The sequence below is a fragment of the Heteronotia binoei genome, chromosome 1, assembly GCF_032191835.1.
Source record: "Heteronotia binoei isolate CCM8104 ecotype False Entrance Well chromosome 1, APGP_CSIRO_Hbin_v1, whole genome shotgun sequence".
Taxonomy (NCBI): Eukaryota; Metazoa; Chordata; class Lepidosauria; order Squamata; family Gekkonidae; genus Heteronotia; species Heteronotia binoei.
Window position 1 is genome coordinate 229,365,503 of NC_083223.1, and position 24,334 is coordinate 229,389,836.

At 46.0% G+C, this 24,334-nt stretch overlaps 1 protein-coding gene across 20 annotated transcripts in view; it reads right to left on the reverse strand.

The window, feature by feature from the left end:
* The window catches only part of NRXN1 (neurexin 1), a 1,496,060-nt gene that overhangs the window by 545,369 nt on the left and 926,357 nt on the right, over nt 1–24,334 (reverse strand). For 2 of the 20 annotated variants that reach the window (XM_060248991.1, XM_060248971.1), the window contains exon 1: nt 10,403–11,400. The exons of 16 other annotated variants lie outside the window; for them this stretch is intronic. In XM_060248991.1, coding sequence (XP_060104974.1) covers nt 10,403–10,631 — 229 coding nt within the window. In that variant the 5' untranslated portion in view covers nt 10,632–11,400. Of the gene's footprint in view, nt 1–10,402; nt 11,401–24,334 lie in introns of those variants that run through there. 2 more of the 20 variants (XM_060249001.1, XM_060248981.1) reach the window with 1 other exon arrangement.

Below are 24,334 nucleotides of genomic sequence, written 5' to 3' on the forward strand. Positions count from 1 at the left end.
AGCTTTCTTTTTTCTTCTTTGCCAAGTCAGGTACTTCGAGAGAGCCACTAGCTTCTGCAAGCTCTCTTAGCTGCAGTACAATTTCCACTTTTTTTGTGGGGGAGGGGGAGTATGATGGAACGTGGAATGGTATATTACAACTTGATCTCAACAGATCTCAGGAGCTAAGACACATTTGTACTCAGATGGGAGACCACCAAGGAAGACTTTGCAGAGGAAGGAAACTGGACACCAAGAAAGCCAACAATGGCCTCCGACCAGTTTTTTCAGTGGTCTACAGAGCTCTCTGTGGGAAAGAATCCCAGCTTTTATCCAAGACCCAGGCTATTCTCATTCAATCACTTTGTCACTAGCAAGCAACACACTGCACATGAGATGCAGGCTCTGACATCAAAGAACAGCTGTGCCTACAAGCTCACTGTATTCCACCCAGATAGGCTGCAAACCCCTAGTGCTCATGCCACAGGTCAGCCATTGATGGTGTAGGCAAAATTGCCAACTGTATTAGATCAGTTTCAGAAATGCGCGCACACACACACACACAGGAAAATAAGTAGTTATGTAAGCTTCTTATTACTCAGCATAATGAAAAGCTTCCTCCTACAGCATCCTTATTCAATGCTATACAAAATAAGGCCATTACAATAATGCTGCTTGTAGCAAGAGGTTCCCTACCACCACCAATCTCATTTAGATATCATCTTTCCCCATAACAACAGTATAAAAATAATATTTCAGTGATGCAGCCCAAAGCAATACTGCTGGGCAAGTGTAGCTGCTGTTGTGTGGGTGAGTGAGTGGAACCCGAAATATTACAATGTGAGACAATCTAGGAGTTGACCAGCATGTCTTTGCAAAATGCAATGTTTTGTTGATGCACACAACAGTATGACTGTGGCAGCAATGGTCAGAACCGCCGGCAAGAGGAACCCTGCAAGAAGGCCCCTCCGTGCTTGTTCCTGACAGATGCCTGTAGCAATTGGTTCTGACAGGTGCTGCTTTAAGTCACCAGTGGTTGGTTCATAGGCTGCTGTGCAAGCCAAATCAATGACAGAACTTTAGGGTATGCAGTCATGATGTGCCCACCTGGTGCCCCAGCTCCAAATCGACTCTTGAAAACTGGCATTCTGGTTCTCCCAGATAAGAGTCTGCATACTTAACCACTACACCAAACTGGCTCTATGTTAAGCTACCAGCCATCATTACTTTTACTGGAAATGAGTTTCTATGTTAAGCTACCAGCCATCATTACTTTTACTGGAAATGAGTTTCAGAGTAAAAAAAGACACAAGCTGCTTTCATAGCTTGTTGGATAATGCACTATAGCAATTCTCTGCACCTGGGGTTCTCATGAGAAAGGTGGGCTTTAAGAGTGGCCAAGAATAAGCTAACAAACCCATCCACGCACATGTGGAGTGTGAAAATAGTTTTCTAAAAGAAGACTGCAGATTTATACCCCACCCTTCTCTCTGAATCAGAGACTCAGAGTGGCTTACAATCTCCTATATCTTCTCCCTCCACAACAGACACCCTGTGAAGCAGGTGGGGCTGAGAGGGCTCTCAGAGTAGTTGCCCTTTCAAGGACAACCTCTGCCAGAGCTATGGCTAACCCAAGGCCATTCCAGCAGGTGCATGTGGAGGAGTGGGGAATCAAACCCGGTTCTCCCAGATAAGAGTCAGTGCACTTAACCACTACACCAAACTGCACCAACTTAACCACTACACCAAAAGACTTGTGGAATCACCCTCCTCTATTGGGCTGCCAACAGGCTTAGAGAAAAATGTGATAACCCATTAATAGAGGCTTAAAGGTAAAGGTAGTCCCCTGTGCAAGCACCAGTCGTTTCTGACTCTGGGGTGACGTTGCTTTCACAACGTTTTCATGGCAGACTTTTAATGGGGTGGTTTGCCATTGCCTTCCCCAGTCATCTACACTTTCCCCCCTGCAAGTGGGGTACTCATTTTACCGACCTCAGAAGGATGGAAGGCTGAGTCAACCTGGAGCTGGCTACCTAAACCCAGCTTCCATCAGGATCGAACTCAAGTCGTGAACAGAGAGTTCAGACTGCAGTATTGCAGGCTTTACCACTTTGCGCCATGGGGCTCTTAACAGAGGCTTAAAGGGATGTTATTAGTCAAGTGATGTTACTTACCCCATGTCATGAAAAGCTCCAGCTTCCCATTTCCACACATTAAGTCTCTATTAAAAGGACAGGGCACTGTACTCCAGAGCTGTTGGCAATCTTACTCCATGATCTTTTTAAAAAGAATGAGTAAACATCTGTCACACATGGTCTAGTTTAAAGAGAGCTATGATTGAAGGGATCCAAATAAATTGTATGAAAAATCTACTCCCATGCTATGAAAGGAATTTAATCCAACATGCTGAGAAGTGGTCAGTTCCAGTCCAGGAATACTCTAGCAGCCCTTTCTATTTTCATAGTGGAGACCACCCCATTGCTAAGCCTGGGCCAAGGCCTGGTAACATCAACTCAGGCCAATAGATTCTATAGACCCATAGAGATGTGCTAGCAGTCTGAACATAGTGATGATGGGGGAGGAGGAATGACTCTTCCCAAAGTTCAGAAGGTCTGTCCACCCCTCACTCAAAGTCAACAATGGAATGTATATGACCCCAAAAGGTCTGCTCCTAAAGTCTATTTGATGGGCTTTGTTACCCTAAGTGAGGTGGAATGATGGCAATAAAACATTCTACGTAAGTATACTAATAAATATTTCCCAATTTCAGTTGAGGCCAGTCCAAAAGAGATGCCTTCCATATCATCCTACAAGCCTCTAGGGTCATGCTAACAGGTGAAAGATACAGCCAGTGAGGATAAGAGCCTGAAATCATATCATTGTCAGAGTGTCAGACTAGAATGCGGGGAGACCTAGGTTTAAATCCCTACTCTACCATGGAAGCTCACTGGGTGAGCATGGGCCAGTCACACACTCTCAGCCTAACCTATCTAACCATCTTGTGGTTGTTGGGATAAAATAGAGGGAGGGAGAACATTTCAAGATACAAACTAATTTATGCATCAGCAAAATCACTCTCTCACAATGCCAGTAACCCACAAAGTAGAATATTTGCTCACAAGACTCCACAGCTTAGAAGGAGCATTGATAGTGACCCTATAAAGTTTGCAAGATGAGAAACATGTAAAGATGGTTTGCCACTGCCTACCTTTGTGTAAAATCCCAGACCTCCTTGGTAATCCCCCATTCCAGTACTACCCAGAGCCAACTCTGCTTAGCATCTGAGATCTGACAAAATCAAGCTCGCATGGCCCATCCAGGTCAGGGTGGGCAGGAAAGTAGAGCATAAACAAATTTAGAACATACTTTGGAGTTAGTTTTTATGAGTAAAGGGCTTAAAGTCTGGAATTTTGAGTCCATGGGAACAAAAGAATTTACTGCACTGCACAATAATTTTATTATGGGTGTGTGTCAAGTCTGCTGCTTCTGCAGTACTGCATCCAACTTGCAACCAGGTTTCCCACAACGTAAATGCAGCAGAGCTCAGTCCAGAGCAGGCGTGGACAAACTACTTAACGTAAAAGCCACATAGAATAAATGTCAGATGTTTGAGAGCTGCAAGACATGAACATCAGATGTTTGAGAGCTGCAAGAGAAGGGAGGGAGGGAAGGAGGAAAAGAAAGCAACTTTAAATTTATTCTTCCAACTGCTGGGTGGCTGGCTTGTCTTGGAGAAGTGATTTAAAAACAGAAATGCCTTTTCCAAGCTGGTCTATGGGGCAGTGGGGGCTTCGAGAGTCACACAATATGTATGAAAGCCACAGTTTGGCCACCCCTGGGGCAGAGGAATAAAGAATTCTCCTGTCTACTCCAACTACCTAAAGGCCTTCTATCCAACAACCTACAAAAGCCAAACGTTTTGCAAGCTGTTAAATGTGCCTTTCTCCACTGCTGCACTTTCCTGTCCAAAGAGCAGGATTGTGCTAAATTCACTATAACAAAGGGAGGCAGAAGGCACAAAGTGTTATTGGTCAGCCTAAGCCAGCTGATTACTGCTGTCAACAACACATAGACAGCAAAGGTAAGCCCCAGAGCATGGCTGGGTGCTGATAGCAGGCCCTCCAACCCCATTAAACCCCATTGGTTTAATCCAGTAAGGCGAAGAGGCATGCTGGGATTACTTGAAGAAAAGCTGAATGTCCATTCTTGCGTTGTATATTAAACTGACCTTGGTTAGGTGCAGGAATTAAAGTTCAAAAACAAGCACACAAGACTAAGATCAGATGGGGATGGGCTGCAGATGGGTGGCAGAACACATATTTTGAAAAAAATAAGATCCCAGATTCATTCCTAGCGACTCCAGTTAAAACAGGGGTCCCCAGCCCCCAGGCTGCAGACTGGTACTGGTCTGCAGCCTGTTTCCAACCGGGCCGCATGGCCTTGCCGCCCTGTCCCCCCCACGCAGCCTCACACCCCCCCCCCACAGCGCCTCCTCCCAGCTCCGTATTCACCATTTTAAGGTCGGGGAAGGGGCCGTGAAGCACCTCCCAGGCCGACCCCCCCCCATCAGTTGATTGGCGGAGGGAAACTAAGGCAGCAATAGTAAGCAACCTGCTGAAAGAGGGGAGGAGACAAGGGCAATGCTGCTCTTTCAGCAGGTCGCTTGCCACTGCTGCCACAGTTTTCCCCACCAATCTACTGATCGGGGGGGGGGGTCGGCCTGGGAGGCGCTTCATGGCCCCTTCCCCTGCCTTAAAATGGGGAAAACAGGTTGCGGAAAGACTGCATTGGGGGGGGGTAGGGTGGAGGAGGGAGGAGGAAATGGGGGGAGGAGGCACTGCGAGGACAGGGGGAGGCAGAATTGGGTTCCCCCGCCCTGCCGGCCTTGGGGCTGTGGTGGGTGGACCGGCCCTGGGGCTGCGGTGGCCAGGCCGGTCCTGGGGCCAAAAAGGTGGAGGGCCACTGAGTTAAAGGATCTTCTGGAGCAGGTCAGGAACTCTCTTTTTCTTTCTGAAACTGTGGCTGTCAGTTGAGCAGACCATACTGAGCTAGAGATCCAGTGATCCGATCTAGTAAAAAGCTTCATAAATCCATCTGTGATCAGCCCTACACTACAGAGAAAGCACACCCTCTAGTACTCCTGAAGAATCCACTGGCAAAACTGGTATCACTATCACATATAAGCAGGGCTTTTTCTGAGCAGGAACGCACAAAAATGCAGTTCCAGCTCGTTTGGCATCAGGGGGTGTGGCCCAATTTGCAAATGAGTTCCTGCTGAGCTTTTTCTATAAAACAAAAGCCCTAACTTAAACAATGGTGTTGTCAGGGGGGTGGCCTAATATGCAAATATGTTCCTACTGGGTTTTTTTCTACAAAAAACCCTCCCTGCATATTCAATAATCTTAAATACATTTACTTGTAAGAAAGCCCAAATAACTTCTGAAATTCACTTTTGAATACACAGGTTTTGGGTGTTTAAGAAAAGCTGCCATCCTAGGACCTTTCATATGTTAACCAGACTCAAACCCCAGTTTGCCACCCAGTGTTCACATAGTGGAGTCACAACCAATCACAACTCTCTAATAGGTTAACCCATAATCATACTCAAGTTTGCAAAAACATGTTTGTCACATTCACACACTAACAGTGCAATCCTAAACATGTTATGCCTTGGACAGGGTATTGAGTTTTGTGTTTTGCTTTGTTTTTTGATTCTGTAATCTGATTTAGACAGCCCAATCCCATCAAACATCAGAAGCTAAGTAGGGTCAGCCCTGGCTAGTATTTGGGCGAGAGACTTCCAAGGAATACCAGAGCATGACACAGAGGCAGGCAATGGCAAACCACTTCTGAAGGTCTCTTGCCTTGAACACCTGATGGGGTTGCCATAAATCAGTTGTGACTTGACAGCAAGCTCACCTACACAATCTGAATGTGTCTACTGAATTGTTTACTGGATATATTATGTTATCTGATTGAACTGGGTTTTAAATATTTTGTAGGTTGCTTTGAGTCTCAGTAAAAACAGTGAGCTATACAAGAAGTAAATAAATAAAAGCTATTCAGAATCCTACTCAGGTCTATGCAATGGAATTTACTCTGAAGAAAGTGTTCTTAGGACTGTACTGTAAAGTTTTATCTGCACATCTAAACAGATGGGTGATCCACAAGTCTGCTCATGTCATCTACATCTACAGTATCTGAGGGCCAGCAGCACTGTGTAGTGGTTAGAGTGTCAGATTATATCACAAGGCTGGTGGCATGAGGATGAAATAGAGGAGGGTGCTTTGGGTCCCCACTGGGAAGAAAAACAGGGTCCAAATATCTAAATAAATACAGTCCATGAACATTGTTTTAAAACAAAAAACCCCGCTATAAATGAATAAAATTAATCTGCCTTTTCAAGAAATTGCTAGAAAGCGCACCATTTCCATAGATCTGTGTCGGAGAAGGACAAAAAATGCTGCTTCAGCTGCTACAGCAGTCCAATACAGAGAAAGCATCTGAACAGGAGAGTCCAGCCCTCTGCTACTCTAGCAGGCAAGAGGCATTGTGGAAGGAAGGTCCTAAGCACCCAAGGAAAGAGCGAGTAAGTGGCTACATCTCTCCCAAAAAGAAAAGCCCTCTGGCAGCTGTGCTGATGCATTCCACATGTCCATGATCAGCCAGAAACTGATTTGCTTCACTGGAGCTTATCAAAGGAATGGGGAGTCCGCTGCCCACACACAAATATTAACAATGGAGGCAATGAAAAGCTTTCAAGTATGCCAGAAAATTAGCAGAGTGGGTCTTTCCCCCACTCCACAAGCACAAGCAGCTAGCCCCCTCATCCCCTATATATATATAACCATACGCAGGAGTATTCATCTGCACCAGGCAACCCTCCATCCAGAGGGACAACAGCATTCATCAGTTCAATCGGTCCAGGAAACCCCACTTAGCAGCACACAAAGGCTTTTGATGCTGAAAGGGATTTGGTCGAGTGTAAAACACAACGCTTGATCACAGGTGTGTGTGTGTTTGTGATGGGCTCTGCCAAAGACATCCTGGAAAATCAGCTTGCCAAGTCGCTTCTAGATCCCTCCCTCTCCCCCCCCCCACCCTGCAATAAAAAGCTAACTGAAAGGTAACAGCTGCAGCCATGCCCCCCTTCCCACTGCCTGCATAGCTTTAATGGAATTCAAGGCAATGTGGGCATGCAATTTCAAACATTTCCTGAGAAACTCAGCTCGGCAGGTTTCCTCAACTGCTTGCTTCCCATTCTCTTCAATCTGCCCCTTTGGATTTTATTCCAGGAAGTTCTTAATGAATTTTTAAGCAAATGTGCAATAACTGGAGCTACATGAGGCTGTTAGTCCTTAATTTCCCACATGTAGACATTTGTGACAGAGGACATGAGAAATCCTGAAAGAGTCAAACAGAAAAGAAACAGAATTCTGGTCACAGTAAAGGAGTCCTTTGCTCTCCCCCATTCTGTTTTGGATTTGGGCCAAGCCTTTGTATATATATACATACATTTACAAGAAAAAGATTATAATAACCTTTCTGCCACGTTGATGTTAAAATGCTTCTCCCCACCCCCCACTGCAGACCTATTTTTATCATACTATTTTAAAGCACACAACTAAGACTCATGGGCCGAATCCTACATGTTTACTCGCTAGTAGATCCTGCAGAGTTTATAGGTCTTATTTTCACATACAGAAGATTGTCAACTGTTCAAAAAGTCAGCTGAACCTCACTCCCCAAACAGGGTCACTTTACCCAAAGGCTCACCCAAAGATTGCTTTGCTACCTGGCAAAACTTGTGAGTGACACCAAATGATAATGGAAATGAAGCATAGCAAGATGTGAAGATGAAGAAGGATGAAGTTGTAAAACCAAAGCCTTCCTGCAAAGGAGGAAGGCAATGAAATCCTTAAACCACAGGCAGACATTCTTTGGGGATTTCCACCCCACCAGTTGAGTCTATTTAGTCTAAGACCACCACAATGAAGGTATTAAAATGCATGCACGGATGGATGCGGACAGACATATAGAGAAGCAAGTAAAACCAGGAGCGTGTGTGTATTTAAATGCTACCAAGCGATTCTCCACCACTGCACACACACATGCTAACAAGCCATCTGCACTAGCAACAGATCACATTGAATCTCTTTCTTCTCTGCCCATCACTAAGCTGATTCCTGCATGCTGAGTCCATTAGAGCCCCCTCCCAACAATTAGGGTGTTTACTTTCTGGCTTGGATCCCTTGGTCTAATTAGATAATTTATATATTATTATTATTAGATAACCTAAAGCTTAGTTAATCAATTTATGCCCAAGATAATTAGTTGGGAGAAGGACTGCCATCAGATGTTTCAACACCACTGGTGCTGTATTATGGACACAAAAAAGCTCATGCCCCTTCCCTGTCCAGCCATCTCACCCTCCTACACACACACAGCTTGTCTGAAGTCAGGGAAACTAGGTCCATGGAGTCTGGTTTGAAGAAATTAAGTAAAAGACCATTCATGGCAGGGGAGGTGGGGGTGGACTATCAACTTTTAAAAAGGAGCGGCTTTTATTTGTACTAAACACACACACAATCATTTGCATAGGGCAAACTTAGAGGACCAGGGAGCTTCCTCTCTGTCCTGCTCTGTCTAGCATCACACTAAATTGCAGGAAGCAACCACAGTAACGAAGCTTGAAGCTTGACAGGACTCCAGATGATCGCTCTGCAGGCAAAGGGATTCCCGCTGCCCAATGAGCTCAATCTCACTTCGCAATGCAAAGAACTTGTTCATCGGCATCTAGGAAGCAGGCAACTGCAGATCTGCCAGCATCCTTCCCCATCTGTCTTTGAAAACACTGTACAACCCATACAGAGCTTCATTCTGCAAGGCCAGCACAGCGTCTCTTGGACTGGCCACACACAAGCATCACCCACCAAAAAGAAGCCACTGCAAGAAGGGGAGGGGGAGAATCCAGAAAGCATGAAGTGCTATCCCTGTATATTACTGCTGTCCATCCCCTTGCTCTCCAAAAGCAGAATCTACTCTTTTTTTTTTACACGCTACTAGAAATCTTTAAAGAATTCTCATCATAGGCTGACATCTGGAGGATGAAATGACAATAGGGAAACCTGAAGCAGGCTGGAATAAGTGCCTGTATCAGTGAGGGAAGGCGGACTGGCTGGTAGTCTTCAAACATACACAAAGAGAGACACTCTTGTGGCAATTCCTACACAAAAGAAGAAAACTCAGGTGGGAATGGCACCTCTGGATTAATAGCTACCAAAGGATGAAACGATTTACAGACACATGCAGACCTCTGTAGATTGGGAAAGCAGTGGTGGAGGTGCGTGGGAGGGAGGCAACCAAGAAACATGGAATGGCCAGAAGTGGTTCATTCCTACAACCATTTCAGCCTGATGGGTCTCCAGCTGCAAAGAGGTTCTTGGAAGGGAATGGAGTTTGGCTAGCCAAACAATGACAATGCCACCATCTCTTTCTCTCTCACACACACACACACAGAGGTGCAGGGAGGTGTAATCACCCCTCCAAGAAATCCATACCAGATGCTCACTATGCATGTGGCTCCCCACCACCAAATTAGAGACATCTGGCTGACAAGGGAGTTCACAACTCTCCAAACCTGCATCTCCCAACCAAATTCTCTCGAAGGAGGGGGCTGGTGAGGAAATGACAGCATTACCTCAGGGAACCTCAGGGGAGGTGGGAGTGGAAATGGTCTCCTAACCCTGTCCACCTCCCGCACCAGCGAGCCACCCACTCTGTCCATGGAGGCATTTTTTTTTGGGGGGGGGGGGGGAAGAGTACTGGGTTGAAAGATCCTCTCCAGCGCCCAGAGGCTGCGGTTCCCTCATCTTTCCCCGCCTCTGACAAGGGGGTGTGTGTCCTTCCTTTCCCTCAGGTGTACTGATCAGTTCCTCCATCTAGCCACAACCCTGGAGATTGCCAAGCCCCTCCACCACTCCTTGCCCTTCATCCATCTCTCTGTCCATTCCTCTTTCCATCCATCCCCCCCTTTTCTTTCCTGTCACTCACTCCCACCATCAGGCACACAAGCACAAAAATCGCCCCAACACCAGCCGCCTGCAAGTCACTGGGATCACCCAAATCCCAGGATCGCTGAGCTTTTCTAAATCAACCGGTCTCTGGAGACTTGGCTTCAGGGGAAGGCGATCCCTTTCTCCCCTGAGTCAGAGAGAAGCGGGATCTTCCTTTACCCTCTGGGAGACCTAGGAACACAAAAGCATATCTATCCAGCGCGGATCCCCCTCCCCGGATCCCTGCGCCTCCTCTTCATTGAGTTGTCCTTCAGCCAAGCTCCCCTGTCCGGACGGCCGCCTTCTCCCTCGCTCCCCTCCCCGGACAAATGGGGGAGGCCTCAGCCCTCGCCCCCCCCCTCACCCACCGTGTCCGCCTCGCAAGGAAGCCGGGGACCTGTAGATCGCGATAGGCACTGACGGGTGCTTGCTGCTGCTGCCATGGAAATGGTGGATGTGCGGCGCCCCTAAACTGGAGGCGCCCCAAGCCACCCCGAGGAGGCCGCTGAGAGTCAACGGGAGTATCCAAAGCAGGGCCAAGCGGCCTCGGGCGGGGCCGGCCTCGGCCAGTCCTAGCTCGCCCATCCGCTGGGGCATGGCCGGGGGCCCCCACGCCAGCCCGGCACGCGCGAGGCAAACTTTCGGCGCCGGAGACGCGCGCCGGCGGCTCACCGCACCAAGCGGCGCATCTGGGGCGCTGCGTCCGAGCGCCGATCCCTCGCCCCGGCTCGCTTCTTGGCCGCCAGAAGGCCGCTCATAGTCAGAGGCGCGGTCGAAGCCCCGAGGAGCCTCCAGTGCTCATCCACGCGGCGGCGGCGACGGGCGGGCGGGCTCCTCTAGCGAGCGGCGCGCCGGGGGGTCTCCTCCATAATCCACCAGGCAAGCGAAGCTCCCGCCGGGGTGCAGCAGCCGAGGCGGCGGGGAAAGGGCGCCAAATCCCCGCAGAAGGGCAGCGGCTGCGGGGAAGCCATTCGGCGAGCGCTTGCCCCTCCGAAGGCGCGCCAGCGACGCGTGCGGCTCCCCCGGCGAGCTTGTGCCTTCCTGGCCCCGCTCTCAGCCTAGTGCCGGGCAGCCGACGGCGCCGGAGGAGAAGCAGCAGGAGCAGAAGACGAGGGCGACGACAACGAGGGGCAGGAGGCGGCGAGAGGCGCTTCGCGAGGAGAATCCATTGCACGCGTCTGAACGGAGCCAGCGCGGCGAGGGGGGCGGGCGAGAGCGAGCGAGCGAGGAGCGAGCCATGCTGGCGGCGGCCGAGAGCGCTATGCAAATCTGCAGTCTCCCGACAGCAAATCAACGGAGCCTGCATGCAATGCAGAGGACCGGCCTCTGGTGGAGCAAGGAAGCGCTGCCCCGGCACCCTCGCCCGCCGAAGCGGCGCGCTAACTGAACGTGGCCATGTGCTCGCCGGGCGCTGTAGCGCGCACAAGGCAGCGGCCGCCAGGGGGGCGCCTCTTCCGAAGCCTTAACAAAAAGGAAAGGGCTGGCCTGGCCTGGGAGAGAGATCTGAAACGGGGGGGGGGGGCCGGGGCGGAGACTGGGAGGGAACCGTCGCTTGAAACATTCCGAGAGGGACCTTGGGGCTGAAGGGGACTTCCCCTTCGCCTCCGCTCGGCCCAGCGGCCGGGACCTGGATCGCGCAGACAACACCTGACCCTGCCAGCCGCGCCTTCCGCACATCACCGGAAAGGGTGAAAAGCCCAGGGGGTTGAAGCGCTGAACTCGTTCTGCCAGGAGTCCTGCCCAGCGGCTTTTACGAAACAAAGCAGCGAGACAAACATTGCGGGCAGAACGCTGTCTGTTGCGAACAGGGAGGGATGGCTACAAGCGGGCCTGCTGCGCGCGCACACACAAAAGGGGGCTCGCTTTACAACCTGGGGGGAGGCCGCGCGCGCGCCAAGTTTGAGCCACGGTGGCCTGCTCGCGCTCTCCCGCTCGGCCAGTGCACACGTGCGTATTCGGGGCTGCATCTTCACGGAACTGGCGGCTGCCGTGTGTGGATAGGTCATCACGTGTTCAACGCCACAGAATTTTCCCGTAATTTATTTCCCAAAACTTCTCCTCAAATGCAACATTTTTAAAGCGAGCCAGTTCACACGGTTGTCGAGGGATTGTACAGGCATGAGTGACCCAGTTCTAAATCACATTTGAAAATTCTCATATGTAGACATCTGCACTGGCACACATCACTCAACATTCACATGCACCAACTACATCTCCCAACTGAAAGTGAACACCTTTCTTTTCCCCATAATGCCTATGTAAGGAAAAAAAATTAAAATCTGATGTCATTTCATCATTCTTATACCGGCAAGACTTCATTTCAATTCCCTTTTTGACCATGAAACCCACCTTGAGTCAGTCACTATTTCTCAGCCTGGTTTTTCAGTTTTTAGATGATTATTCAGAAGGAGCACTTTTAGTGTGGCCATCTCATTGGGTTTTACACGCTAGTATTATACACCAGTAAATCTGTCTCTATATTGTGCATACGTGCCAAGACATAGAGACTGCATATTATCTGTTTATTTAGAAAATGAATATGCCGTCTCTCTGAGACTGCTCCAGGTGGCTTACAACTTAAGCAATAAAACAAGCCATTAAAGGCTTCCTTTGCTTAATTAAAAAAAGAGACTAGCCTTTATTAATAGCATTGGTACAATTATTATAGAGGTTTTTAGAAAGACAACCAGAATAAATGCCACTATAGTACGCTGCTGTTGTGCAGTATAGTCTTGGCTTTATCCATGGTTTTGCCTCTAAACCTTGTGTACACACACACACACACACACACAACCAGCTAACTGAATCCCAACTGTAGCCCTGCATCCTTAAGGATTTATCATGGTTGTACTCTTTCTACCATCCCATGAGCAGTAAGAAGATCTAAGATAACCATTTACAAGATACTAAAGGTTCCCTATAATGGGGTGAAAATGGAGATATTATAACAAATCCTTTGGCTTATTTTCTTTTTTTAAAATCCTGCAATCAGTACAAAGGCTGTATCTAAAGGAAAACAATGATTTATCACCGCCTATATCTGGCCTTCAATCTTGTGTCAAGTGGCAAAGCCAGAGTGAAAGAGCATAAGCCATGATAGTCAAACCAAGAATCCAGTTCTTTCAAGCAAAAACTGATGAGCTACTAGATAAGGATGGGAGGTGGAGTGGAGAAGGGCTGAACATGGGCACCCCAGCCAAAGCAAGTGCAGAAAGGCAAAACATGAGTGGCAGAAAGCAATGACAAAGGTTGACCCCTTCCTCCAAAAGGCCAAAAAGCAGCTGCAATAAGGTACAGTATCATGGGAAGGTATTCAGGTTTAAGGAGATGACTCGCCAGTCACAACTCTGGTGACCTTTAGCCTATCTACAAGGCTAGCAGTATCATATCAGTCATGATAGTTAAAGGGTAGCCGGCATGATGTAGTGGTGATCATGTTGGACTAGGATCTGGGAGACTGGAGTTCAAATTCTCACTCTGCCATGGAAGCTTGCTGTATGATTTTGGGCCAGTCACATACTCAGCCTAACCTGCCTCACCAGGTTGCTGTGATGATAAAATGAAGGAGAGGAGAATGATGTCAGCTGTCAACAAAGCCAGGGTATAAATGAACTAAATACCACTAACTAAATAAATGGACCTTCCATGTTTAGAGACAGTATACTTTTGAATATCAAAGACAAGCAACAGGGTTATCTTTATACTATGTTTGTGCACTCCCCAGAGACATCTGCCTTAATGCTGTTGGACACAAGATCCTACCCTTTAACTATCATGTTTCTCCACCAAAGCTGGACAGCTCCCACAGAAATAGAACAGCTTACAACAGTGGTGGGGCACTCCAGATATGAAATCCACAGCCTGTTTGAAATTGCTGTCCAGTGACCCTCTGTACCCACAGCTCTTTGGAAGGATTTATATTCTGTATGCTTCAGACTTTAACGTTAGAAACCTGTAGACTCTGTCCATACAGCAACCCTGTGAGGGTGTGATTGTTTCCATTTTCCATTATGACAACTGAAACAGAGAGTGACTTGTCCAGCACTACACCAATCAATCCATGGATTTAACCTCAGAATCCCCAAACTGAAATTCCTATCCACCAGCTGAACCACCAACATCTTTTATTCAATGACGATAGAGGGGGAAATAGTGATTGGGTCACATAATTGAAATCCACCGATGGACTACTCACTTGTCAGCTTTGGCACAAAGGCACTGGTAACGTTCTTGCAAAAGTTAGGTCTGTTGACTGTAATTAAGGTGCTTGTGTGCATTTCTGACAGTGGAGCCGCAGCACAAAGGCTCAGACCTTTAAGCTGTGAAAACATTCCTAAAACTGTTGGGGCTTGTAATAAAAACCTTCAGATTTGGAGACCCTGGATAAAATAAAATGATCGGGGTAAAGAAAAGCTTAGCAAAGAGGGATAGCCGGAGAATATAAAAGCAGATCATGAAAAAATGGGGAAAGACCCTGGGCCAAGTCCCTTCTTTGCTGGGAAACTCACTGGTGGCCTTGAGCCAATCACTATTTTCCAGCCTAACCTACTTGGCAAAGAAAGAGGATAAAATTAGATCATTCCCTGTCACTGCCCCAAGCTCCTGTGTGGAAGCATGGACTTCAAACAGGGTGAAGAGGTGGAAAGAAGGAAGGAGATGTGGTATTTTAAAAGAGGTTAAGAAACCAGCATAAAACAAAAGGGGCGGAGGTTTTTCTACAACCCCCCCTTATTTTTTTAAGCTGCAGCAGCCATTTCTCTCCAATTTCAAGGAAATTGCGGCTGTCAGATGTGTTCATCCTTTTCATGTTTTATTGAGAAAGCTTAATTAGGAGTTCTTAGTTCTCAGAGTTAAGCTTTTAAATGAAAGGTAAAAGTTTAAAGCATCTTTGAGTAAATATGATTAAAATATATGGTAAGCACTATTTCTTATTCAAAATCAGGAGGGTTTCAGGTCGTTTTTACCTCCTGCTGACTTCAGAGTTGGGTATGAAAGTTTAAGTAAGTTAGTGTAGAATCCAGGCAGAGACCAAGTCTATCAGGTGGTTTGGATTTGTTTTAATTGGCCACTGAATGGGAAGAAGAGGTAACACTTCAGTGCCAAACTCTGCCCGCAGTGGAAAGAACAACACCTGAGTCCTCTAAATGAGGCATTATTCAGATTCGATTATGCAGATATTAAAAAGAAAATATGATCACACATTTGCTTAGCTGCACTGGGCCCTTTGAGCTTTCCTTTGCTGCTGTGTCTTCCCTGAAAGATGTTTTCATTGGGGAAGAGAAAAAGTTGATAATCGTTCTACTTCCAAAACTGCTCAGCTGATATTGCATCTGGTTCATAGTGAAGATCCCTCTTTCTTAACCAGTGTGGTGCCAGCATGGTGTAGTGGTTAAAAGTGATGGACTCTAATCTAGAAAACTAGCCTTGATTCCTCACTCCTTCACAAGAAGCCTGCTGGGTAACCTTGGGCCAGCTGCAGCTCTCAAAACTCTCTCAGCCCTGCCTATCTCACAGGGTGCCTGTTGTGGGGAGAGGAAGGGAAGGAGAGTGTAAGCCACTTTGAGATGGCTTAGCATAGAGAAAAGCAAGGTATAAAGCCCTACTCTTCTTAACATAGCAGAGTGAATAGTTCATGGCTGCAACTCTGTACATGCTTGTGCAACATGGAAGGCTGAATTGCAAATAAGCCTGTACAGGATTAGGTTGCATGGCTGCACACTTTGTTGGAAGTAAGTCCTATGGAATTCACTAAGGCTTTGTCATCTTCCTCAAATGAGGAGGCTGAAGACACAAAGGAGGAGGGGGATGGGCACTTAACAGCATCACAGGCAGTTGAGACACCTCCAGGAGCCTCCTTTGATATGTAGATATGCAGCCCCAAAAGTCTGAGCTAGCCTGCTCACCATGGGAAGCAGCCCTTCCACCAGACGCAGCCCCTGAACCACCTCAGCCCATTAAAGTACTTGCTGCCATAATTAAGTACCAGCATGCAACCTCCTGGGGAGGAAGAACTTGTATCTTCACTTAAGGCTGGGGTATAAAACATGTGGCCTGGGGGACAGGTCAGGACCCCCCACAGCAACTGGCTGTCATCTGCTTCCTCTTGCTTCCTTCCCATCACAGCTTGCTTTGCCAGGCTTGCTCCATCACACAGGAGCTACTTGACATTACATTTTATGACATGTGGCCCAGCCCAACATGGTCTCATTTATGTCAGATCCACCCCTCAAATGAGTTTGACACCCCGGGGCATCTGTTAATCCCCAGCCTTTAATACAACAATGTGTATGTCCTACTGTTGGCTCCAGCTGGGATTCCCAGATCTTGGCCTTGCACAGGACAGACTTTAATAAATGTGCCCAGGAAATAACAGGAAATGGTAAATATTTTTCTTTTTTTCATATCTTGTGTTTTGAAGGCAGTCTTGAACTTTGGGCAGTTGTTAGGGTTGCCAGCCCAGGTTTTGAAAGACTTGGATATTTGGGGGCGGAACCTGAGGAGAATTGAGTTCAGGGAGGAGTGGGACTTCAGCGGAGCATCACACCATAGATCCCACCTTCCAAAGTGGCTATTTTCTCCAGGTGAACTGTTCTCTGTCACCTGGAGATCAGTTGTAATAGTGGGAGATCTCCAGCTGCCACCTGGAGGCTGGCAACCATAGCAGACACATTTTTTTTTTTTTGTAAAAGTAGATCAAGGATCAGAATGTGTGCCCAGGGAAGCCTCTGCAATCTGTATCATCTGATAGATATTCTCTAGGGCAAAAGGAGGTGACTGCAGATCCTGGCCACTCCATGTGCATCTTGGTTCAAAGGGCATAATTAATTTTCCAAAATGAACTTTAAAATGAAATGTCACATGCTCGAGGGGGGGGGACTTAATTCTTAGGAGACCAATTATAATTTTTCTTCATTTCTCAGTTCGAGGCTTGTCGTAAGTGGTCATCCCCATTGAACAGTTAGGGCTTCAAGGTTCTTGACCACCAACTCTGTATATACTTTTAAATTGAGGGTCAGCAACTGGAGGCCCTAAGTACACTCAGATCTTACAGTTGTTCTTCCTGCAGCTATCTCAATCTCTGGCATTAACTAATGAAGCTGTACAAGAGAAAAGAAAGCCTGGTGTAAGGGGGGGGGAGGGTTGTCAGGTCTAAAGCATGCTAGGATTGATAGATAAAAATAATTGGTGACATGGACAGTTTGAGCACAAATCATGATGGGATGTAGTTCAGTGTCACATGTACCCACGTGGGACTCAGGTCTTTTTACCTGGTCTGACTCAGGAGTTGTTAATGGGGGGGAGGGGGGGGAAGGGAATGACTTTTCTGTGCAAATAAGGCAGGGAGATGCACTGATATTGATGTGGAACTAGCACAAACCCTGTGCTTGCTTACTGTTCCCCAATCGATTCCTGTCCCACCTATACCTTGTTAGCCAAACACAGTGTTAGCAAAGACACATGAAGTTTCCAGTGCTCTCTTTGCCACAGTTGAAGCAATCTTGCCCCGAAAAGGTTTCATCAGCTCAAAGGACAGGGGAACATGTCCCTATTTGTGTGTGCGTGTGTAAGGCTTACTCCTCTTTTCTTTCCCTCCCCCATGCCCTTGCAATTTTCTTTGTTACGTTGCCAAGAGAGAGTCCCTGGAGAGCCCTGTGTTTATCTTGACAGGTGTTACTGAGATCTGCTGAGCCTCGGTGGAATTGTTACTGCCTGCTTTGAGGTACAGTAGAAAACATTAAGACTGCAAACTAATGAACTTACCTTATTGCATTCCAAATCATATAAACCACACAGTGGGCTGGATTAATCTACTAATGCTTCTCTAATGATGCCTTTATTGGGCATATGGTGCAGGCTTGCTATTTTCTTCACCACGTCACATGTGCAAGGCTTAAAATAAAATGCAGTCTCTCCTCCCCACCTTTTCTACATAAATAAATATATCAAACCTGTCTGTTATTTTAACCTTTCTCCAATTACAATTTTGCCAGTGCAACTTTTGATTAATTTGCAAGGCAAAAGTACTATGGAGAGAGCAGAAATTGAATAAGGATTTTTTTTTTCCTAAAAAGAATGCTGTCTAGAAGGGAGTTGGTGCCACTCTTACACTTGAGAATAAAGAAAGTAAACGTTCATCCATTATGTCAATTGGTGCACTGCATTTTTTAATCAGAGTTTGGCTGTGGTTCCAAAAAAAATTAGCGCTTCCGACTGGACTTCTGATTAAATATCCAGGATCAATTTGCAACTATTTATAATGTGAGATGCTGAGGAGGAGGTGAGTTGGTTTTATACCCCACCCTCCACTCCTCAAGGGAGTCTCAGAGCACCTTACAATCTCCTTCCCTTCATCTCCCCACAACAGACGTCCTATGAAGTAGGTGGGACTGAGAGAGCTCTGAGAGAACTGTGACTGACTCAAGGTCACCCAGCTGGCTGCATGTGGACGAATGGGGAATCAAACCCAGTTCTCCAGATTAGAGTCTGCAGAGGCATCTAGCTTTTACTAGGAAGCTCAATCTCCTAAGCCACACATGCAAATTTAAAAAGCCCTTGTGGGAGCAGAATGCCATGCAAAATGCTTTCTCCTCTGCGGTTTTGATGGATAGATGCTGAGGAATACCGTATCTACTCAGAAATATTATGTATGTGCTGGGGCAACTGAAATTGTATCCCATATTTTGACTGTGTTGACTGTTCCTTTGCAAGATCAGTGGATGCAGCCAGTGATAGTATCCAAGGCTTCCCTTGTTTCTATGTCCTCCCTGCTAGTCGATCCTCAGCCTGATATTCCTTTGGCTGGGGCTGAATTTTTGTCAGCAGTAGCTTCTCTGGGAGGGTAGAAAGAGAGGCTGATATTTGTACAAATGGTTCTGTCCAAGACCCCTGGGTCATCAGATTGTTAAATAAACAAAAAGGAGGTTTCAGCCAACCCAGAAAAACTTTCTTCTGAGAAGCTGTTAGAAACAAAACAGGAGGTGGGATATTTCCTGCCACTCCCCAAACCAGCATGGGGATTCCACCTTGTGTGGATATAGGTAGGCTTGGCAAAATGATAGCTCTTCCTTGATTCTGAAGTTTGCTGTGCAAGGCCAGCCTGTCTAGGCTAATGGAGCTATTTCCAATAACCAATTGGACTCTGGCATGATCATTAGTTATGTGATTTTTTAAAAGTGGGTTATTAGAGGAGCACCCTCTCAGAGGGATGAGAGATGCCCAGCCACAGGGATTTCAGTAATAACAGGCCTGTGGTGTCCCAAAGCAGTGAGAAGAATGGAAATCATGAAGGTCTCTGGATCCCAGCACAAGGAGCTGTCCCAAGATGCAAGAGGGCTCCTTGTACAGCAGGTAGGTGCCTTAATTAGTCAAACACATCAGCAAAACACAATAGTCTTATAATTGCAGGGCTTTCCTGTAACTTCTGACCAGTTTGTTTATTTGTAAAGTCTGATTATTCACCTTGATTTGATACCATATTATAGTATATTTTACTTTATTGAATATTAATAGCCTTTAAAAATGTGTGCCTAGACTACTGCCCATCTCTTTCCTTTGGGAGCTCACAAATGAAAAATAAACCTTCCCCTGTTTGTTCTGTCATTTGAAGATATACTGCCTCTGAACGCTGTGGTTCCATTTAGCTATGAAGGGTAATTATTAGAGGAGGAGGAGAAGAGATTGGATTTATACCCTGCTCTTCACAGAGTCTCAGAGCAGTTTATAATCTCCTTCCTTCCCCTCCCCACAGCAGACATCCTGTGAGACAGGTGAAGCTGAGAGAGCTGTAACAGAAATTGCTCTTGAGAGGAATAGCTCTGTGAGAACACAGCAGGACACATCAGCAGGTGCATGTGGAGAAGTGGGGAATCAAACATGGGGCGTTTTCGCACTCACCTTCAGCCGGTGCGACCCCCCTCTTCACCGCACAGGATCTGCGCAGATTTCACACTAAACGCCGCGGAGCAGCCGGAAGAGCCGGAAACTCCCAGCGCAAAAGCCGCTCAAACGGAAACCGCCAAAAAGCAGTTTCCGTTTGAGCGGCTTTTGCGCCGGGAGTTTCCGGCTCTTCCAGCTGCTCCGCGGCGTTTAGTGCGAAATCCGCGCAGATCCTGCGCAGTGAAGAGGGGGGTTGCGCCGGCTGAAGGTGAGTGCGAAAACGCCCCTGGTTTTCCCAGATAAGAGTGTGCACACTTAACCACTACACCAAATTGGCTCTCCCAAACTGCCCATTAGGGCTGGGCACAATCTGGCTCACAAACTAAGGTTTATGATGACTTTTGGCTGGTTCGTGGTTCACAAAGTAAAGTTCATGGAAATTCCCCCACCCTGTAACCTGCAGTGCCACAGTCCAGGAGAAACTTTAACCACCTGATAATGCTAAATATGTAAACTAGGACTATGCTTGGGGTGTCAAGTAATTCTCTAAGTTAATTGATATGCTGTGTGAAGAAAGGTTTTGTTTTGCCAGTCAGATTTGGTGAATCTAGAACTCAAATTCTAGTATTAGGAGAGAGGAAGAACTTGCCTCTCTTCCCTCCATTTGCAATATAAACGTCTGTCAGATTTCACTATCTAGTTAGCTATCCCTGCCCCCCCAAACTAAAAAGGAGTACTGGTCATGAACCCACCCTCTATAATTAGTTATTACTCTGCTATGATACCCTGAGATTGCCATAAGTTGTCTGTGACTTGATAACTCTTTACACACACAACCTGAACTGTACACAGATTTTTTTGCTGTATCACTGATTTATACAAGAGCATTTTACTTTACTTTGCTTGCAATTCCTAACCCTTTATCACTGTTGCAGCCCATTCTGTTGATGTTTCCAGAGACCACAAAATGCAAGGCAGCCTGTTCTACCTAAATGGCCTAGGAGCCTTGTAAAAGTTAATGAATTAAAGAGACCAAGAAGTTGGAGCACTGTTCTTCCAACTTACTGGGGACTCTTACAGTTAGAAAATGAAGACTAAGGGGGGCATTATATAGGGTCATGATATGAACAAAGTGGACAGAAAAAAAATTCTCCCATAATGCTAGATCTCAAAGTCACCAATTGAAATTGATGGGTAACAGATTCAACATACACACACACACACAAAAAAAAAAAATCCATTCTTGACTTGCAGAATTCACTGCCACAAGATGGGGTGATAGCTGCTAGCTTAGATTGCTTTATAAAGAGATTAGACAAATTCATGGAGAACAGATCAATCAATGGCTATTAGCTCCAGTGGCTAAATGCTCAGCGGCATTATTTCAATATGGAATTCTCTATGTGCTGCAGTCCTTCTAGATAATAATGGAAATCTTCCCACTTGTAGTGCTAAAAACAAATCCAAGGAAACCATGCAGACACAGTCTAGCGAAGTGCGATCAGCATTTGTCCAGTCTTTCACTCTATTTGCATAATATGATCATCAAACCTAAATGATCAGTGCTTTCAGCCAACACACAGCACCACTTGCACAGAAGATGAAATGAAGCTAGTATCGCTTTCTGAACAGCTGTGTATACATTTCATTATAGCATGATCAGACCACAAGCTAAAGACACAAGAAAAGGGGGGAGGGGGAATCCACCATTCTTGCATCCTCTGCCAGCTGTGTTCTGGGAATAGGCTTCTAAATTAGTTATTTCAGTTACCCCAAAAACACCACTGTGGAATCCCAATCAGTTAACACCCTTTGAAGTCCATTGAAGTCAACAGGCTTATAAGGATAGGCTCTGTTTAGGACTGCACTGATAGTTGCATAGCCTATGTATCAAAATTCTTAATTTCCTCCATTTCCCACGTAAATCTTTCCATTAACTTCAAATGTTCAAAAAATGTCCACTCGATAATCTGAGTATTTTGCAGGCAAGTTTTCCCACCCTCTTCTTCATGATCTTTCAAAATTATTTACTTCCAACAACCATCTAACAGCGAAAGGCAGGTAAAAAAAAAATACAGAGGCTGCAAAACATGACAAGGAACCGTCTCTTCTTTCCGTCTGCCCCAGTAGCCAGAAACAGTATGAAGGCAATGGATCATGAAGAAAAGCAATTTCCTACTTCAGGGATTAAGCAGTGTTCTCTTTTGTACTGTTAAATCAAAGTTTTTAAAGTTATTTTTTCCCCCAAGTAAGACTGATCCCACCCCCTCCCAATTTAAATAAATAGTCTCCAGAGAAACTGCAACCGAATCCCGAACACATTGCTTCCGAGGCAATCAATAACACAGATAAAAATCCTTTATGTTGTACTTCTTTGAGCAGGCCTATTGATAGAGCAAGAAAAATTAAGCTGCTACACAAGCCAAAGATAATTACCTTAACAAGGGAGAATTTCAAGTGAGACGCAAGTCTCTTTGTTCTCTTGAGGACAAATATAAAGGATTTTAAATGTGGGGGATGGGGTGGGGAATACATCTGATAGTGATTGGCAAGTGTGAGTGGAAACTTGTCTGATTTTAGACAGCCTTTTAGACATCTGGAGCAGCTTCATGTTTTGTAAGAAAATTAGAATTTTGAAGTCCTTTTCTCCTGACAGTGGTGTCTATACCTTTAAATGATAGGGTTGCCAACCTCCAGGTGGAGCAGGGAATACAAACATGCAAACACTGTGATATGCTGGCTAACACTTTTAGTAAAACTTATTAAAGAGTCATATAAATCTTTTGTACACATTATAAAGAAATACAACTTAATAATTTTACAAAGAAAAGTCCATCCAGTGAGCACCCAGATATAGACCCATTTTGTCAAAAATCTTCCTCAGGAATATTCCTATTTTCTTCAAAGTTATCAGCCTCTTGCTGCAATTCAGTGTTGATATTGGAATAGGGTTGCCAAGTCCAATTCAAGATATATCTGGGGACTTTGGGGGTGGAGCCAGAAGACTTTGGAGGTGGAGCTGGGGAACTTTGGGGGTGGAGCCAGCAGCAAGGTTGTGACAAGCATAATTGAAGTCCAAAGGGAGTTCTGGTCAGCACATTTAAAGGGACCTCACACCTTTTAAATGCCTTCTGTCCATTTGAAATAATGAAGGATATGGGCACCTTATTTTGGGCACCTCATAGAATTTGACCCCCTGGTCCAATCTTTTTGAAACTTGGATGGTATTTTGGGAAGAGACACTGGATGCTATGCTGAAAATTTGGTGCCTCTACCTCAAAACACAGCTCCTCCAGAGCCTCAGATACCTGCGGATCAATTCTCCATTATACCCTATGGGAATTGGTCTCCATAGGGAATAATAGTAGAGGGCCCAGCAGACATCCCCCCCCACTTTCTGATGACCCTGAAGCAGGGAGGAGGGCCTACAAACCAGGGGGATCCCCTGCCCCCACCTGGGGATTGGCAACCCTATATTGGGAGTAAGCCAATTCTTAGCCGCTTTTCTAAACAGAATGCAAAAGTCTTCTGAATTGGCTTGACAAAATGCTTTCTGCAACCTCTTATTTTCTTCAGAGTTTATTATCCTCTCAATACCACTTAAGTGTTTAAATTTATATTAGGAGCAAGCCAATCAGAATACTCCTGAGAAAGATTTGGAGGGTGGACTATATGGCATTACATCCAGCTGAAGCCTTTCTCCAAGCTCCACTGCCAAATTTACAGGAATTTCCCAACCTAGAGTTAGTAACCTGATGAAGTGAGGAACTGGCAACAAGACCCCAGATCAAATCTGGCTTGTTAAGGAATACCACTAACAATTGCCCCTCTTCATTGCAATCAATTACTTCAGTAATCCACAACACATCCACCTTCTTGGTGTCCACTTGCTTCTTTCCAAATGTGCCTCTTCACTAAAGGACTAATCTTGGCTTTCTTCCATCTCATCAGAGCACAAAGTACATCAGAAGATCCTAGGAGGCATCACTTTTCAGTCTACATTAATGATCCATTTAGAAATAACTGTCTTCATCATAGGAAGAGGTTTGCTTTAGATCTCCCAACATTTTATTACTAGCCTCACCAGGCAGTCATTTTGAGAAGGTGATTTTTTTACCCTTTCCCAAAATTCCCACAGGATACACAGGCTCAGAAAGTTTGGGGATCCTTAAGTTAGGCATTTGGCCTTATCAGATGAAGCCACACACAGGAAATAGAAGGCATGGTGTAAATTGGGTTTTTTGCTAGAGTAAAAGGCCGGGGGGTGGGGGGCAGGGGCATACTTTATCAATGACTTTGCCCTGAGTACAGAAAAGTCATTGCAGACACAAGTGGTTCAAACAGAGCAGATTTCTCCATCAGCTACATTTGGCTTTTGCTTTCATGAGTCATTCTGAAGGAAGCCACATATTTTGCTTTACTTT